Below are 18,791 nucleotides of genomic sequence, written 5' to 3'. Positions count from 1 at the left end.
CCACCCTCCCCATAATTTTCAGTGCTTAGAAGCCAAAGCCTAAATTTAATGATTTATGATTAAATAGTATTGTGTTACAAATTAGAAAAGTACACCTTTAATGATTAGTACAACTGTGTACTTTTACTCATTAATACAGTAGTATAACTTCAGTAATTAGTACAATATTACTTTGTTGTTTAACACAATACCAATGCTGGTGTAATATTACACCTTTCCAAACAAATATTTTACAATTACTGATTAGTATATCTTTAATGCAAATAGCGTATAGTTACAGATTACTCTAATAGAATAACTACTAATTAATGTAATAGCATTATTTTATTGATTCGTATGAATACATGAATTAATTTAGTGTTATTGATTAGTATAATAAATTTAATTTATATTTTATTGATCAATATTATATAATTTTACTGATTAGTATAATAGTTCTATTATAAATGTAACTATGATATTACTAATAAATATTAGTAAGTATAATTGTATAAAATTTATTTTTATACTAAAACTTTACTAATTAATCTACTGCTATACTTTAAATGATCCTCTTAAAACCATACCACTATTCCAAACTATTTCCTGTTATCATATTTCATACTTGTTATCCAAAACTGAAGAGGAGTGGTGTTCTTTAATAAGCCCAATCTTGATTGGCCATATTTGTGTGAGACTAATTGTCATCTAGATTTCGGTGGTAATAATCAGAGCTCTAATGCTGCTTTTTACACCATGACTCAAATGAACATGACCCTAACCTCAAACTTAAAGAAGTACATTTCCACAGGCTGACTGTAACACAGGACATATGTTTTTTTAAATTTCAGGACGGGTTGGCTTGTGGAAGGACATCTTCACTGTTTCAATGAATGAGAAATTCGATGCCGTTTTCAAACTGAAGATGGGAAAATCTGACCTCGGCTTCGACTTTAGCCTTTAGTGGATAAAATGCATGTTCTCCAGTATTCTCAACACTAGCTAGAAGTGCTTCTCTACATTTGTCCATCAATCACTCGTTTACCTTTGCTGTTACATGTATTATGACAGTTCTTTAGTGAAGAGTATTGGGTATTCTATATCTATATTAGCCGTTTCCTCACCTTTGCCATCTTAACTAGTAGGCTGCCTTGTAGCAGAATTGTAAGGCGCATAATCTAAGAAAGCATTTAAATCTAAACTGCAGTAGCTTTGATGGTAAGGGAAATTACTGTGTGCTCCAAAATGAAAACTATTTATAAATATGCAAACATATACACACAAGCATGCAAAAGAAACCAAAATTATAAATAAGGAAAATTATTGCGGCAAAGTGTTATTTTTTTGTTCTTATGTAATCATTACATGACACATTCCTGTCTGGTTGGGTATTTGCTTCGCAGCAAGCCCCAAAGTCGTGTCCAGATCAGAATTAAACCAGTTGAAGTTATTTGGATATTGCTGAATTGAACTCATTTGGATTTGCAAAGATGACAGGTGTAACGAATTGAGACAAATATTGCATCAGTCTTTACAAAGAAAAATCAAGAATGTTAAAGTTGTGCTCCATGTCATTCATCAAAGTACCATTGTGGAAAGATGGTGAATGATTTACTCAAGTCCTCTGTTGACACTATCTAACCTTGTGCTTAATAACGCTGAAGTTCCAATTATCCAGTGATGTACAGGAACGTAATCTGCAGCATGTTGACATGAACGTTTGATGCAACTAGACAATAAGAAGTTGAATTAAGCTGGAAGCAACACAGGTCCAGCTGCGTTCCACAAAGCCTCAGCAAAAGCAATTCAGAAACCAGGACATGTGGCCCCATCATTCATTTCCTGCACCCTGGACGGTTTGGTCATTATCATTTATCCCTTTAAACACCACAGTACAATTGTTGCTGCAGCAGAATAAAATACAGTTAGATTATTTTATATTGTTTGAGAGTATTCTAAGAAATCATTTTGCAGTTGATAGCATATTTTATGAAATTAATAATGTATTACCGAACCATTTACCAGATAAAAGACATTTTCTGTATCATGGGATCTTCATCTTGACTCAGACAACAAAATTCATCATTGTCTCCAAAGTGCCAGTTTGGCCTTAAGCTGACTGAGGAAATGGGTATTTGAGAACGAGGATCTCAAACACAAGTTCACGGTTTGCCATCAGCTGCACTCAACCATGCTTCAGACTTGGACTGCAGACACTTCAAAGCGCTGGAGAAATACTACCCGTGGTGCCTTTGCAATTTGCTCCAGATCCGGTGGCAAGAAGGGCAATCCGTCAGGATTGTCCTCCTCCAAGCTAACTTGCTCAGCATCGAGGTGCTAATCACTCAAAAACAGCTCTGCTGGACAGGACATTTGGTATAGAACCCCTATAGTGCAGAAGGGAGGCCTTTCAGTCCATCGAGTCGTACACTGCATATGCCTGACACGAGACTCCTGAAGCATCTGCTTTACTCTGAACTCGGTCGCAGCGGCATATTCCCAGGGGGACAGTCAAAGTATTAGGCATATTTGCAAATCATCGCTGAAGAGGTCAGATAGCCCCACCAACTCATGGCTTGTGACCAACCAAAGTGTAGAAGGCTCATTCAGGAAGACAATGAACACATTGTGAGACTTCTTTGGGAAGGTGCAGCTCCAAAGTAAAAGCATTGGAGGGAGTGCGCAAACCTCTGAACAACCCACTTTCCCACCCCTTCAAGCATCACCTGCCCCGCGTATGGCAGAGTCTACAGATTGCACACTGGACTTATAAGTGGTCTCCGAAACTATCAAACCTGAGTGGAAGCAAGTCATCATTGAACCAGAGGGACTGTCGGAGAAAAAGAAGACATTATGCAAAAATGTTCCGTCTGTTTGTATAAATAATCAAATTTGTCTCCTCTTGAGAGCATTGATATCTCCAAAGTCTTTTGTAGTCGCTGACTGACCATTTTTTCATTGAGATTTTACTTAAATGTATAATTTAGTGTTCACATATTACTGCAACATTCAAATTAACTTTGTTAATGTAAAAAAAAGATACCCATTATATATTTATTAACCTTGGTAAAACAAAGCAATTCTTTAAAAATGAGTTCTGCCTTCTCCCCTAATGTTTTAAATATAACTGCAGATCTTTTCTATTTCTCTTCCCCCCCCCCCCCCCCCCCCCCCCCCCCCGGCTCTACAAATCCACGTAACAGTCACTTCTACTTTTGAAAGTAAGGGCATGAATACATTAATTGTTTGAAATGCTGATTCTTTTTTTTGCAGAAAGTGAACAATGGCTTTACTCGTCTTTGACTTGATATTGAAAATATCAGTGACGAATTTTGATGCGCTTTTAGCAATGGAGGCAAATTGGTGGTAAAAGTGGGCAGTTTTAATGAAATAAGAGATCCCACTCATGATATACTGGGGGTCGGTGTTAATTTCAACAAATAGCTAGCTAATCATAGCACAAAATATTGCAACAGCGTCTCAGTGGTAACCCAAAACAAAATGCAGGGGATGGGGATCATTAGTCCAAGTTAGGTCTGAAGGAGATTTTGTTTTTCCTAATCAGAAGGAGCTGTTCAGCACAAATGGACAAGTAGCATTTTAAAAACTGGTTCTGAAACCTCACTAAATAGCTCAAATGGAGTTTTCAATCTGCATGACTGCTGGTAAGAGGTGTTTGAATTTTGCATTGCTGTCATTTTTACTGAGAAAGTAACTTTTGAGGCTTTCTGGTTGCTGCTTTTTCCAGACTGAACAATCAGTTCATGTGTTTTGAATCATTTGTCCTCCTTTTGTTTTACAACATTTTTTCTGCTTTTTCTTTATCTTGTTGAACCAGTAATATGTTGATGCAAAATTCTTTAATATCAAAGCTCATTGTTCAGACACATACGTGTGATGTTGTGAATGTTATGTCATAAACAGCCAATGAAGAACACTGCCGTTTTTTTTTCCTATTATTCTTCTTAGCGACGCCTGGTCAGCCCTCGACAATGGCGAAGAGATTGAACCAGACGCGTAACTTTTTAAAGTTTTAAGATGGTGCAGAAAGATGGATTCGTTCTGAGTGAGAATATAAGAAATAGGGCTGGGTTATTTTATAAACAAGCTTAACTAAAAGAAAATAAAACAATATTTAAACTCTTAAACCAACTCTACCACTAACATTACATGTAGTTTCTTAACCTTAAAACAACATTTTACATGGAAATACAGCTCTCGTGCCACTTATACATACAGGCAAAGGCAACACTTGCATTTAGGAAGCAATCTTTCTTCTGTTAGGGGCATTCGTTCAGAACCCTTTTTCAAAGCCTTCTCTGTGGCTTTTTTCATGACCTCGTCAATGGCTGCTTCCATACTTTTTTGTGTAGCAGATTTCATTGCTTGTCTCATGGCTGCTCACATCCTTCTCTCAATGGCTGTTCCAAATCAATTCTCTCTCTCTAAGCTTCACTCATCTCTTCAAACAACGGAATGTCCAAACTGGAGCATATCAACTGTATGTTCAATTGGGCTGCTTGATTGCCCACTCCCGTTTACACAAAAGACCAGAGCTATGCCATTCATATGCAGCTACCTTCCATTGACTGACAAATGGGTCATCAGACTCTAATAGGATAATGGCTGGTCATGGAGGTATGTCCCGAAAGACAATGGGTCTTTTGTGAATCACTTTATGTATTCCTAACGAGATTAAGTCTGAATGGGACAGTGCGACTCAGTCAGGTGTGGCCGTATCCCTTTGATTCTGGGCTAACAATATTTTCCTTTTCAGTCTGTTTAACCCTGAGATTTCCTGCTACATTTTGGACCCCATTTCTGAACCAAAGTTCCTAATATTTCCATATAATAAAACTTTGTCATGATCATCTTCGTCTTGTCTAAGTTTTCTGAGATAGAGGGCGGGTTTCTCCGTCCCATGGTGCGGCACGCCGTCGGGATTCTGTTTCGCCGGCTGATCAATAGAGTTTCCCATTGTGGGGCCACCCCACACCATTGGGAAAACCCCTGGGCTGCCGGCAAAAGGGAGACTCCTGACGGCGGAGAATTCGGCCCATTGTCTGTCCATTAGATGTGAAACACTACATTGCTGATAGGTTCACCTTCAGCAGTCCTGTATCATTGAACTCATTGCAAGTGCACATGGCTTAACTTTCATTTTTGCAACTAATTTTGATACAAAATGGTTTATCAGTGTTGCATTAGCACTGCATATAGTTTTTGTTCCGTTTGCATATTCTGCTATTTATTTGAAGAATGGGTTCACTTGTTCAGTCTGAGCAAAAAAGAACAAATCAAATTAGTACTGCACCGACTTTCAGTTCTGTTCTTGTAATCTAAGTAGGTCATTTACAAGGGGTTTGTGCCGCATAGATTCCAAAAGAGGACACAACAAAATAATTGCAATTCTCTGAGAAAACTTGAAAGGACTGATTGCAAGAAAACCTACTGGGGGTGATAAAAGAAACATCAGTTTTGGTTGGGAGTTAGCTGCTTGGCCCCTGACTCGACATGAATTGTATTGTGTTTCTGTTTCTTACGTAATCTACACAAATCCAGATTTACCATTTAATTATCCCTTAAAAATAAACTTTTCTCACTGATGAATACCCAAACACGGAAGATAGTGTAGTCCAGCTATTAGTAATTTCTGATTTTGTTTACTTTAATCTCTACAAAATTCACTTTTTGCTAACTAGTTGATAGAATGCCCCTCCTTCAGCTTAGAATATGGGACATTTTGGTTGGCATATTCCTTGCTCATTATCCAGATGCTGGTCAGAAAGACGGGGGGGTGGGTGGATTTCTACTTCTGCTTTTGGCGGGCAGGATTGGCAGCGGAAAATCCTGCAAGAGGCTCAAAACAATGTTTATGCGAGTGGGATTTCAGATTGTGATTGTCCTCATTCAAATAAATTGATATCTGATTACCAGGCTCCCCCCCCCACATCCATCACAATTGATTCATGTCGGCATGAGGGCCCGCTGATGTAAATCACTGCAGGTCCCCCACGCACGCACCTGTCGAGCAGAACCCACAAGAGTTCAGATGAGTGCTTCGCTCGGGATGGGGGGCAGAGGAGAGGGTCATGACCAGGCAGTGCTGGGGTGAGGGGGGAAGGAAATTCTATTATTATTTTGTATTGGGCAGCCTTTAAAAAGGCTCCACGATCTTTTAAAAGTTGCTGGCCTGCCCCGCCAGCATTACGTCCTGGTACTCGGCCCCTCAACTTTTTTCAACTTCCCTAACAGTACAGTGGAGGAAGCCACTGTTGAGGCTGGTGGCTTTAACACCATACGCTGGATTCTCCGATTCTGAGGTTATGTCCCCATGCCGGTGTGGGAAAGATGGCGTTTTACATCAGTTAAAATGGCGTAAATAGGCCATCGGTCCTCTGTTTTGCTGGGGGCTAGCATGCCAGCAGCGTAGACCACGCGGCTCTAGCTGCTGATCCAGCATGGAGAATTGCCGGGTCCGTGGCCAAGCACGTGCACGCCGGTGGCCTGCAGCGGCCACGACGTGCTACATGGCGAAAGACACTAGTGGACCTGGCCCATGAAATAGTGCCCCTCCCTTTGGCTGGCTTGCGTACCCCAGACTACCCCCCCCCCCCCTTCCTGTGCGCGCGGATTGGCTTCCCCCCGACTGGCGGTGCTGGACTTAGACGACAGCCGCCGCGCCGAGTTCCCGATGGATGAGACCACATGCGACCGACGTCGTCGGGAACTCGGCCAGTCGGGGTTGAGCATCAGGGGGCAGGCCTCAGGCAATGGCCTGAGACCAACGATACGTGGCACGGCGCACTCTCCGAGTACTCCGCTTTGGAGGGGGCGGAGCATCACGAAAGCGACGCTGCCCCGATTTGGCCGAGAACTTTGATTCTCCGGCCGAACGCAATTTCTGCGTCGGCGACCGGAGAATCCAGCCCCATGTTCTGTGTCACTGTGATAAAATGGGAAAATTCCACCCCATATTTCGGTGGATAGAGCTCGCCATATAACATTTTCTTTGAACCTCATTCTATATCTTGCTTTCATGAGATGTTTTGGTAGTTTAAGTCAAGGCGTTTGCCCAACTAAGGTAAACAGATTAAGATGACTTTAAAGTTTGGAGTTGGGACCTTAAAATGTTAATGAATTTCCTTGTGGTTATTAGTTGCCATAGCCTGCCGGATGATGCATTTGTAATTACTCAATCTGTCTTTTATCAATCATAATTTTGAAACAGTTTTTAAGTATACTCTGGCTGATTCCAAAGTAGTTGCATATCCAAATTGTTTTGTTGTCTTAAGCAACTGAGGGACCCTAAAATTATTTGTGATCTTGAATGATACACCAGTGGGCTGGATTGTCCGTCGGCAGGAATCTCCATTTTACTGGCAGTATACTCACGCCTGCGGATTTCCTGACGGCGTGGGGGTGCCCACAATGAGAAACCCATTGGCTGGCTGTCAGGACGGAGAATCCCACTGCCGGCTGGGGCGCGCTGCACCAGGAAATAGGTGCGGCGGAACAGAGAAGACCGCTCCAATAACTTACTATTTTTATTTCTCTGCTAACTTTTCACACTATGGGATCAAGAGCACTTTAAAAAATGATATCTTTGTGAAATAAGTGCAAATTAGATGGGGAGTCAAATACTAAACTTACATTTAATTGAAAATAAAAAAACATCAATATGTCCATATTTCATGATATGGTTACAATATTACAGCCTGAACTAGTATAAATCTTAGTAACAAGAGATTCCTTTGGCACATTACTTTTTATTTTCCTAGAACAATCTTCACCACAATGTTGACACTGTCCAAAATGTCTCTGTCCACCTCCACATGTTGGATAGACTTCTGCTTTTACTTGTTTTTTTGGTTTCCATGTCCCTGAATACTCTTTAATTTCAGTTATATGATCAAAATAAATAGAAGAAACCTAACCAATACAGGACAGGAGATATTTTGCAAAATCTCTCATGAAAATTACCATTATGCCCATCGTCCAAATAAGACTTGGATGCTGTTGGACCTACACCCATTCAATCTCTGATGGGAACTAATCTCTGCATATGGAAAATTGCTGTTGATCATCTGAAAACGCCGCAGCAATGGCTACTTCTCAAACGTCATGTCCATTAACTCCAACTTTTGTGCTTAATGTCCAAAATCTGTCCTCGAAAATTACATTGCTGCATCTTCAAAAATACTGTTTTCACTTGTGTTGCACTATATGTTAGGAAATGCTAGGACAATATAAAAACTATTATAAATGCCCATGCTGCAGGAAAGCAACTGCTCAAATAAGAGGCCAATGGAGAAAAGCAAACTGAACAAAAAAAATACTTTTCATAATTTCATTAAGGACTTTGTTACCAGCTCACTGTTAAATGAATGCTGGAAATATTCCATTAATTAATAAAATGTTAATTCATCACCACACCCGAAGGCCAAAAGTTGCAATATTTCTAAAGCCCTGAACTGCACGAGAGGTTTTCTATGGGTTTTATTTAACATTTCTAATTCTACAAAGATATCACATGTATGTGAAGAAGAGTGAGGAAGTTGTAAATCTAATATGCAAGGTATTTAAATAATATACTGAAGATAGATGTATAAATGTAATCTAAATAATGATGCACTTCTGTTTTAATCCTTGACATCTGATCAAATATTATACAGATATACATTGAAAGGTGATCAGGGACACCGAAAATTACTCCTGAAATGTTGAGTATGCAACTATTTTTTTTTCTTCAAAAATAAACAAATTGCTGGGTATGGTTTCAATCATGCTTGTAACAATTGTAGAACTATACTGTACATCATGTGTGGAATTTATTATTCAGTGGGGTGTTAAAGGTTGTGGCCCCTAGACAATATTAATCTTTGACAAATTACTGGATAGATCTTCCAGAATTTTGATGAAGATCTACATATGTAAATATTTTCTAATGCATATTCTACTGCATATGAGAAGCTGGACAACAAACAGTTATATTGGTGAATCATGTATACCAATTATTAGCAAATCAATATATTTGTTTCTTAACTCTTGTTTCAAGTTGTTTCATATTTAGGTTAGAAATTGCTGTTGGAGTGTTAGCCTAATCATTAAAATGGTACCTGCTGATCATAGAGATAAATCTATTTATTTTGAGCAGGTTGATATCTTGGTCAAAAGAGGGGGAAAAAAACAAACTAACTTTCTCAGCTTTGTGCCCAAATTGAATCATTGATAGTATAATTGTATGGAATTGATCAAGCTCTTTGTTACAGTAATTACCACAGACTGGCAAACTGCATAACAAAATGGCTGCATTGCCTCGACCATCATTTGGCATCTTCTGTTTTAAGAATTAGTATGTTACTTGGAGCCAATAGATAATGAATGATTCACACAGGCTCTCAATTGAGACATGCTGACTTTAAGCTAAGTGGTCATGCTTTATTATCATTTTCACCATACTTATTCTGCCCTTCATTAATATGCAAGATTGGAATTTTCTGGGCAGCACAGTGGCGCAGTGATTAGCACTGCTGCCTCACAGCGTCGAGGTCCCAGGTTCGATCCCGGCTCTGGTCACTGTCCGTGTGGAGTTTGCACATTCTCCCCGTGTTTGCATGGGTTTCGCCCCTACAACCCAAAAGATGTGCAGGGTAGGTAGATTGGCCCCTTAATTGGAAAAAATGAATTGGGCACTCTAAATTTAAGAAAATAAGATTGGAATTTGATCAAAATTTTAAAAATTGATTAAGGGATGTGGAACCAAGGTAGGTAAATCGAATCATGATGCAAATCAGCCATTATCTAGTTGACTGGTAGAAAAAGCTGGAGGTGTTGAGTATTCTCCAGTTTCTATGAAAATAGATAATGAATTCACTAAGCAATGCTAAATAGTAGCCATAAAGTGGAGATATGGTGGAGGTCAGGATGTATCTAAATCATTAATGATGGGGAGGAGGTGGCGTAGTTGTATTGTATCTGGACTAGAAACCAGAAACCCAGTGTAATACTCTGGGGACCTGAGTTCGAATCTCGCCACTGCAGATGTGAAATTTAAATTCAATAAAAATCTGGAATTAAAAGTCTAATAATGACCATGAAACCATTACCGATTGTCGTTAAAAACCCAGCTGGTTCACTGATGTCCTTTAGATCAGGAATCTGCCATCCTTACCTCATCTGGCCTACATGGGACTCCAGACCCACAGCAATGTGTGACTCTTAACTGCCCCCTCAAGGGCAATTAGGGATGGGCAATAAATGCTGGCCCGGCCAGCAATGCTCACATCCCATGAATGAATAATAAAAAAAATTAGAGGTCCATGCTGAACAATAGATTATAGCAAGCCAATGTCTTAACAACCTGTATTAATAACTATGGTTATGACCAGGGATGTTATATATTATGAACATATGGAATTATGCATAAATGAGAACTAAACATTAAAATGTAATGGTAATGGGGCATGAATCTGAATATAGATTATACATAATAATGGGAATAAGGCCTGAATGAGGATTAAATTATAATTATTGTGTATATGTATGTAAAGAATATATTGGTAAAACGTGTACAGAACTGTAAACAATCATCATTTATACTTGAGTTTCCAAACATTGCAAGCACATTTATTCCTTGGTCTAACTCATTAACTGGACTCTTCCTCGGGGCAGCATGGCGCCGAGGACTCTGGTTCGATCCCAGCCCCAGGTCACTGTCCGTGTGGAGTTTACACATTCTTCCTGTGTCTGCATGGGTCTTACCCCCACAACCCAAAAAGATGTGCAGGGTAGGTGAATTGGAAACGCTAAATTGCCCCTTAATTGGAAAAAAAAAGAATTGTGTACTCTAAATTTATTTTTAAAAACTTGATTCTTCCTCAACTTTCTATTTCAATAGTTCACTCTTCTATTTAACAATCTGCAATAGTTCCTACATAATGCATGATTTTATTGCTACTGAACTATATCTTTATCAGGATGCATGAGGAGAACATTCAGCTTTGGCCAAGTCTCCCCTCCAGGTCCTCAGCCTCTAATTTACCATCAGAGAAGAAAACAACAGGGCATTGAAAACATTCCACCTCATTTTCCATTTTCTTTGATAGTAGCTTTAGGCTACCATGGATAACCTTAAAGAAATCAGAAACCAATTAAAATTGAAGCGAGCCCATGAAGAGTACAATTTTTAAAAACTAAAAGAAAATAGGAAAAAATGTGGACTGGGGTAAGGATAGCTGAAAGGGAAGAGGAGGATATTTCAAATGCTATCAACAGGGACAGTAAGGAATTTTACAGATATAATCAGTAAAAAAAGAGTATTGTTAAAAATGAACTTAGGCCCCTGGGAAGGGATTGTCAATTTCTGGATGACAATCAAAAAATAACAGAGTGCTTCTATGTTTTTAACTAGTATTAGGAAAACAAAGGTAGTTTTAAGGGAATTCGATTTGTATTGGTAAACATTAGAAATAAGTTATAGTTTATGGGTTTAGTTGAATGTTTCTGTACCTGGATGGGTAAGACCTATAGTTAGAGACTGGAAAAAGATGTTGGTATGTGTGGGGTTGGTTAAGTTTCAATGTGTTTATATTCTGCTTCGAGAGGGCTACAGCATGAAGAATAAATAAAAGGCATAAGCATATGAGGATTGCTGAGCAACTGGAGGCCCTTTCAGCTAAAAGGTATTGGGGTGGATTCTCTGCACCTCGACGCCGAAAACGTGACCGGCGCCGAGACGGAGAATCCATTTCCCCGCACGGAATCGGGACTGGCGCCAGTTCACTGATTCTGCGGGTCCCGAAAGTACGCCGCGCCACATGACACCTACCTGGGGCCATTGCTGGAAACCTGCTCAGCCATTCTCCGCCCCCGACCGGCCGGTGGTCCTGCATAGCGGCTGCGGACTGGGTCCACGGCCGCCATGGTCGGGGACAGGCTGATCGAAGGGCAGGGGGGCCTTATACGCGACCGGGCAATGTTTGGACGGGCGGTCGGGGCCGGGCGCACGCCAGTAGAGGGGTCTATTTTTAGTGTCCAGCTCCGTGGTCTGAGTCCACTATGGAGCACAGCACGGCCGCTGGAGGCTGCCACCGTTTGCATGCGCGGCCTCTGACCCGGAAGTGCGGGGGCCCATAGCTGCAGCAAAAGCTGCTAGATTTACGCCAGGTCTCTGCTAGCCACCTGCAGGGCTAGGAATATGTGGCACACGTGTGAAAGTCCACAGTTTTTAACGGCGGCGTGGGGACATAGCCCCAAAAGCAGAGAATCCAGCCCACTATGTTTTAGTTTAGCGTATTTGATTTCAATTGGAGATAGATAGAATAAGGCAGCTCTCTCAGCCTGATAGAAGCAGTGGGTTTAGAAGACTAGAAAGGGAACATGCTGAAAGAAAAGCCATACCATGGAATAATGATTAAGAAAATAAAGTGCTGAGATCTGAAAAGCAGCGAGTTAAGGAAACTAGAGAAATTTCCAAAATGTCTGAGGTTAAAGGTACTAGAACAGAAACTTAATTAAAATCAGAGTTGAAAAGACTTGTGAGAGACCGGAAAAATATCTGAAGTAATTTTCAGTTTTATGAGATATTACTCAGCCTGTGGAATGCGAGTGAAATAACTATGGAAATTGGTGTCTGGATCTTGGGAGTTTGTGTAAAAGCAATTAAGGCAAAGGAAACTTAAAAGGAGGTAGTGCAAAATCATGGACTGGATTTACAGTTAAATGTAGAGCAGAAAATTGAGTTAAGAGTCATTTGTAAAACCTGGACTGGATTTCGGGATGCAAACTGCTAAGGGAAGCATTATAACAATAGAAGATTTTAAAGCATGTTTTCGGGAGTGAAGTTTTGAAACTCTCATTTGACCATCATCGGGGGGGATTCTGAGGAGAGATCCACAGACATTCACTTGGGAGTTCAGAACAGAGTGCGTGTATTTGACCACAGTCATCTTGTGTGCTTAAAAGGGAACTTTTTGTGTTAATGAGACCATTGAACCTTAGATGTACTTTGTAATCCATGTTAATCTTTAAACCTGTGTGTAATTGTTAAGCTAAGAGAGAAGTAAAGGCATTTCATAATTCAATTTTTTCATCTTTAATAAATGTTTTTTTTGTTGCTAAAGCTAATTAGCGGTCCTGTGATTTTGTTCCTCTACATTTTATAAAAAAACATTTAAAATCAAGATCTTTTGATCCAGGGTTCCATTTCGTCCAGTTGTAACATCAACTGGAATCATAACAGTAGAGTGACTGATATCAGAGAGGAGGTTAATTCTGAAGTGGGTGAAAGTTTTTGGAACCAAATTGTGAAAAGGAAGGTTTTTGATTAGTTAGTTAAACTAAGGGAAGACAAAGATATCAGTACTTGATGGAATAAATACTAGTTCCCTAAACCCTGTTAATTTGCTGCAGGGACCACGGTTAGTGGTGTGCCCTTGCTGGATAAGATTGGGGTGGGTCATAAACAAAATTGCTCCACCTATCTCATCTGAATGATCTCTGTGCAGAAATCTATATCTCCAGTGCTGGTCTTCTCAGTGTTGCCAGCCTGCTCTGCACAAAGCAGGTGCTGCTGGTAACTTTATTTCCTGCTCACATGGGGAAAAAGGTAGCTTGCTTTCTCTTGCAGGCAGGCTGCGCCAAAGGGAAAGTAGCAAAAATGATTGGCACAGTGGAAATCTTCAAAAATAAACACCAGGTCATGCAGAAGGAACATGACTGACTTATGTAGTGATGGAGGCATTAGTGGTATAAATGGGCAGGAGGAGAGACGACATAATCTAAGGCAACTAGGAAAGTCAATCTCTGCGGTCTGGACCTGAGGACTTGCCAGAGATGCGTCAAGAGGTAATGATCTCACGTGGGTTGGTTATGTCAGTGAATGCAAGTTCACATGTAATATAATCACTACACCGCCAATGTCTCAATGCTCAAAGCATCACATACCCATCACTGATCCAGCATCATTCCTTGGCACCCAGAACTTACTTCTAGCATCCAAGTATTACACCATTCTCACACGCGTATTAATGTTTCCAGCCTCACACTGACCTCTCTGCCGATACACAACTCCAGCTATGGTAAACACATCATCTAAACACAAAGCTACACAGCCACTGATATTCTGTCCTCTCTGGCACACAATAGAAGGGAGCAGAGAAAAATTGGTGGAGAACATTTCCCAAGCCTATGGAGAAGGTGGCTCTCTGCATCAAGGTTTTCACTGTGATGGAACCCGTGGCATCCAATTTCTTTGAGAACATTGAGAATTATTGCATGATCCTACTTTACACTCTTTGCCAATTCCCAGCGCATCATCTTTCTAACTGGAATGATGAGCAAGTTGCTGATCATATGAGCATAGACATATTGCATTAAACCCCACCCCTTCTTCCCTCGTGCCAACCTCCTCCTTTGGAGTTACTGCTTCCAGCCAGACACCCAAGAACAGCCACCTGCCCATCAGCTGTAGCACAAAGGAAAAAGGGAGAGTAAACGTGAGCAGTAATAAAGAGGTCCTGTCACTTGATTTGATAGTCATAGCCACCAGCTCAGATTTTGGCACTGCTGATCCCTAGTTATGGAGTTAAGGTCAATGTGCATTTGGCTATCTGGGCATGAATGAGCTGCAGCTAGTCTAGTGGTAAAGGATGGCTTGCCAGCATTCCAGAGAGCAAAGTGGCAGATGTATTCTGCTGCAGAGGACACACGAGGACCTCAAATGAAAGGCATGAATGGGTATTTGCCCCAAAATGACGGGTGTATTACAGGCCGACCAGACAGCCACATGTAACTGTTAATTGGAGGAGTCTATGTCCATGATGGCAGAAAATGTGACTTCAAGCTTGCCCTTTCCACAGCTGTTACTCCATCTCCTTTAAATGCTGCAGACTACAAGCACCGTCACTGCTGGCCCCATACCTGTGCCAGGGACCGGGTTTCATTCCTGGCTTGGGTCACTGTCTGTGCGGAGTATGCACGTTCTCCCTGTGCCTGTGTGGGTTCCCTCCGGGTGCTCCGGTTTCTCCTACAAGTCCCGAAAGACGTGTTTGTTAGATGAATTGGAAATTCTGAATTCTCCCTCAGTGTACCCGAACAAGCAGCGGAGTGTGGCAATTAGGGGATTTTCATTGTAACTTCATTTCAGTGTTAATGTAAGCCTACTTGTGACACAAATCTGCTCTCACATGAAGATGCCAAAACAACCCCAAAAACACATGGATACTTTCAAATACTTTCCAGTGAAATAAATGCCATAATTTTCACTTGCTACAATTATGGTGCCTGGCCTTTAGAATAACACCCATCTTAATGCAGTTATTGTTGGGACCAGCACTGTCCAATTTTGGTATCCTGCCATTACATCAGTTGGTTGGGCTGCGACATCAAAATAGTACCTTATCATATGCCTGGGCACACACACAGGAGGCAGCTTTGTGCATCCATATCGAAGCTGGACCAAGTGGAGATAGCAGCAGGCACATCTATTTCCCTTGAAGAATTGAGACAAGTCTGCTTCTAACTGCAATTGCATTTCTCCCCCGAAGTGTTTTGATGAGATCACCTCTCCTAAATTCAAAGGAATATAGGTCCAATATACTCTATCTCTTCTCTAAGCCAAGCCCCACATCTCAGAAAGCTGTCTAGTTAAACTATGTTGCACTCCCACCAAGGTTAATGTATCTTTTCTTAGGTGACGAGATCAAAACTGTACACAGTTCTCTAGGTATGGTGTCAATAAGGCCCCATACAATTATTTCATACTTGTACTCAATTGTTTTGTAATAAAGGCTAATTTGCATCCCTAATTGCTTTCTGTGAACCTGCATATTAACTTTCTGTGATTTGTGTACAAGGACAGCCAGGTTACGCTGACTAGAAACATGTCCCAGAAATGCAACCTTACCATTCCCGTTTTCCTATCAAAGTGGATAACTTCACATTTCTCCACAGTATTTTCCATCTGGCACATCCTTAACTTATCTATATTCCTTTGCAGCATCTTTGCATCCTCCTCACAGCTTACTTTCCCACCTAACTTTGTATCATTAGCAAACTTGAACTCGTTACACTTGGGTCGCGATCTAATGGCCATGTTACGCCCAGCGCGGATCCGAGTGAGCCAGTTAGATTGTGGGATAAGCCGGAATCTGGATCTGCACCAGATATCAATCAGGTTCCGATCTAACTGGCCCGCTCCCTTTAAGAGATCTGGATCATGCCTAGACGTGGCAAGAAACCAACAATGACCAATTAAGGACGATTTCCATATCATCAACGGGACGGACCCCTACCTAACGACCTCCCGTGATCTAACCGGCTTCCCAGCGAGCGGTTACGCCCTTTAGCACACCTATTTAAAAACATGATGCTAGCGCAATGGCGGCTACGGGGATTGGAGGTGGTGAGTAGCCATCTTCGAAACTGGGCAATCAGCCGGAGGCACTGGACACTCCTTGAGCTGACTGTCGCTGCCACTACCTCCCAGCCTGCACTGGCTGACCCACCGCTCTGGGGAACATAGCGTCTCATCTTGACTCCACCTGCGTCCAACAGGTTGGCCAATCCGTATCACGGAACAGGTCTGCGCAATGGCATGGCTGCATGCTGTCCAGGGTTTACTCTGCGGGTTCCATTCAAGAGTTGCTCCTCATTAGCGGGGAGCAGCTAGGCACAGTCCAGGTGAATCAGCTGGCAGGACAGCCATTTTTGACGTGAAGACCGTGGGGTATCATTACCGGCCCTAATTGATGCCGTTAGATGGCGGTGGTGGTTGGTCATCGAGAAGCACTAGTCAATTTCTGCTCGCTCCCACACTTTGAAACATTTCCGTTAGATCATGTTCTTGGTCCACTCATCCAGGTCACTGTACAGATTGTAAATAGCTGAGGCCCAAGCACTGATTCTTTGGTACCCTACTGCATACCACTTGAAAATGATCTGTTTATTTCTTTTTTTAAAATATTTTATTCAAGAATTTTCAACAAAATATAAATATACAAAATATTAAAAGAAAAACAAAAGACCATCACTTCAACCCACCCAACAACCCCAACCCTCCAGCCCTTCTAACACCGACCCCCAACCATGTCCCGTCCCCTTTTTAACCTCCAGACCCTCGCTGACCCCTCAATCTTCCTTGAAAAAAATCAATGAACGGTTTCCACCTCCGAGTGAACTCTATTACCGATCCCCGTAGAGCAAACCTGATTTTCTCTAACCGCAGGAATTGATCACCCAAAGCCATGCCTTTGGCGGCTCCGGGTCCCTTCAACATAACATCCGTCTCTGGGCGATCAGGGAGGCAAAGGCCAATACAGTGGCCCCTCCACCCCCCAACACCTGTACTCCTGGATCTTGCGACACCACAAATATCGCCTCCTCCTGACTCGGAGCCACCTTCACGCCCTACCCCCAGAACCTCAGACATAACATCTGAGAACCCCTGCTAGACCCCTCGGTCTTGGACACGCACAAAATATGTGGACATGATTCGCACCCCCCCCCCCCCCCCCACGCGCTCCGCCCACACCTATCCTGCACCTGCTCATCCTCACCACCGTCATGTGGGCTCTATGCACCATTTTAAACTGGATGAGGTTAAATCTCGAATGCAAGGACGCATTCACCCTCCGCAAAACCTCAGACCACGTCCAAACCCCCAGCTCCTCCTCCCACTTGTGCTTAACATCCTCCACCTGGGCGCCCTCCCATTCCTTCAATTCAAAAACCAAGAGCAGCACGGTGGCGCAATTGTTAGCACTGCTGCCTCATGGCGCCGAGGACCCATGTCACTGTCCGTGTGGAGTTTGCACAGTCTTCCCATGTCTGCTTGGGTCTCACCCCACGGGTATGTGCAGGGTAGGTAGATTGGCCATGCCAAATTGCCCCTTAATTGGACACTAAATTTATTTTTAAGAAACTAAATATTCAAAACCTTCCCCTCCTTTACTTTCCTCCCATATGTTTATTATTTGCCGTTTTTTATTTGAGAAACATTATGTTGACATGAAAATCATACTCCATTCCCAATGGGTTAAATATCATGGGTACATGTTGACTTGGTGTGTCGTATATTCCTATAGTTCACCTGTCCTAAAAAACATCACTGATAATGGGGCTCAAAAGATATTTGCTGCCCCACCCTATCCCTGTAAACTCACCTAACCTGCACATCCCTGGCACAACCAATCCACATAACCTTCACGTCTCTGGACTGTGGGAGGAAACGCAGCCATGGGGTGAAAGTGCAAACTCCACACAGTCACCAAAGGCTGGAATTGAACCTGGGTCCTTGGCACTGAGAGGCACCTTACAGCCTGGATTTTGACTGTTGTAACTTCTATGTGAGCCTGAGCAATGAAAAGCTGCGACAGTCTCCCTGCTAGATGTCTTGGAGCAGCAAATAGCTGAAAAAAATTTCAAGGCTACTGGAAAAGAGCAGAGGCAGCTACCAAAGAACTGTCACAGGTACAATGGGCCAAATGGCCTGCTGTGGTACATTATTCTGTAACAGCTTAATGCCAACACAAATTTAAAATGTGCATATTTACATAACTTGTAAGATTTTTTACACTATTCAAAGTCTTTATAACTACTCTTAAGTACTTTAACTAATGTTTTTAGTGAAGGTGGCAGCAAGAGTTTTAAACGGACCACTCAGTACTTTTTTGGTTAAAATTAATAAAAACAGGAATTATACCACCTTTCTCATTCCACCAATCCCTTCCCAACCACTTCACAGATTGTCTGAAATAATGCAGATCTCCACTTTACTAGATTGCAAATAAGTCAGTTTGCAATCTGACATT

At 41.7% G+C, this 18,791-nt stretch overlaps 2 protein-coding genes across 3 annotated transcripts in view; one reads left to right on the top strand and one right to left on the bottom strand.

The window, feature by feature from the left end:
* Positions 1-13,107, top strand: part of sult4a1 (sulfotransferase family 4A, member 1) — a 68,211-nt gene extending 55,104 nt beyond the window's left edge. For both annotated transcript variants that reach the window (XR_011936481.1, XM_072484523.1), the window contains one exon: positions 831-13,107. Coding sequence is in view for 1 of the 2 variants with exons in the window: in XM_072484523.1 (XP_072340624.1) it covers positions 831-943 (113 nt within the window). In the remaining variant the exon portion in view is untranslated. The remainder of the gene's footprint in view (positions 1-830) is intronic.
* The window catches only part of pnpla3 (patatin-like phospholipase domain containing 3), a 153,657-nt gene that overhangs the window by 130,253 nt on the left and 4,613 nt on the right, over positions 1-18,791 (bottom strand). The window lies entirely within an intron of this gene.

This window comes from Scyliorhinus torazame, chromosome 19 (genome assembly GCF_047496885.1).
Source record: "Scyliorhinus torazame isolate Kashiwa2021f chromosome 19, sScyTor2.1, whole genome shotgun sequence".
In the NCBI taxonomy this organism is placed as follows: Eukaryota; Metazoa; Chordata; class Chondrichthyes; order Carcharhiniformes; family Scyliorhinidae; genus Scyliorhinus; species Scyliorhinus torazame.
This window is presented reverse-complemented; position numbering and strand designations above follow the sequence as displayed.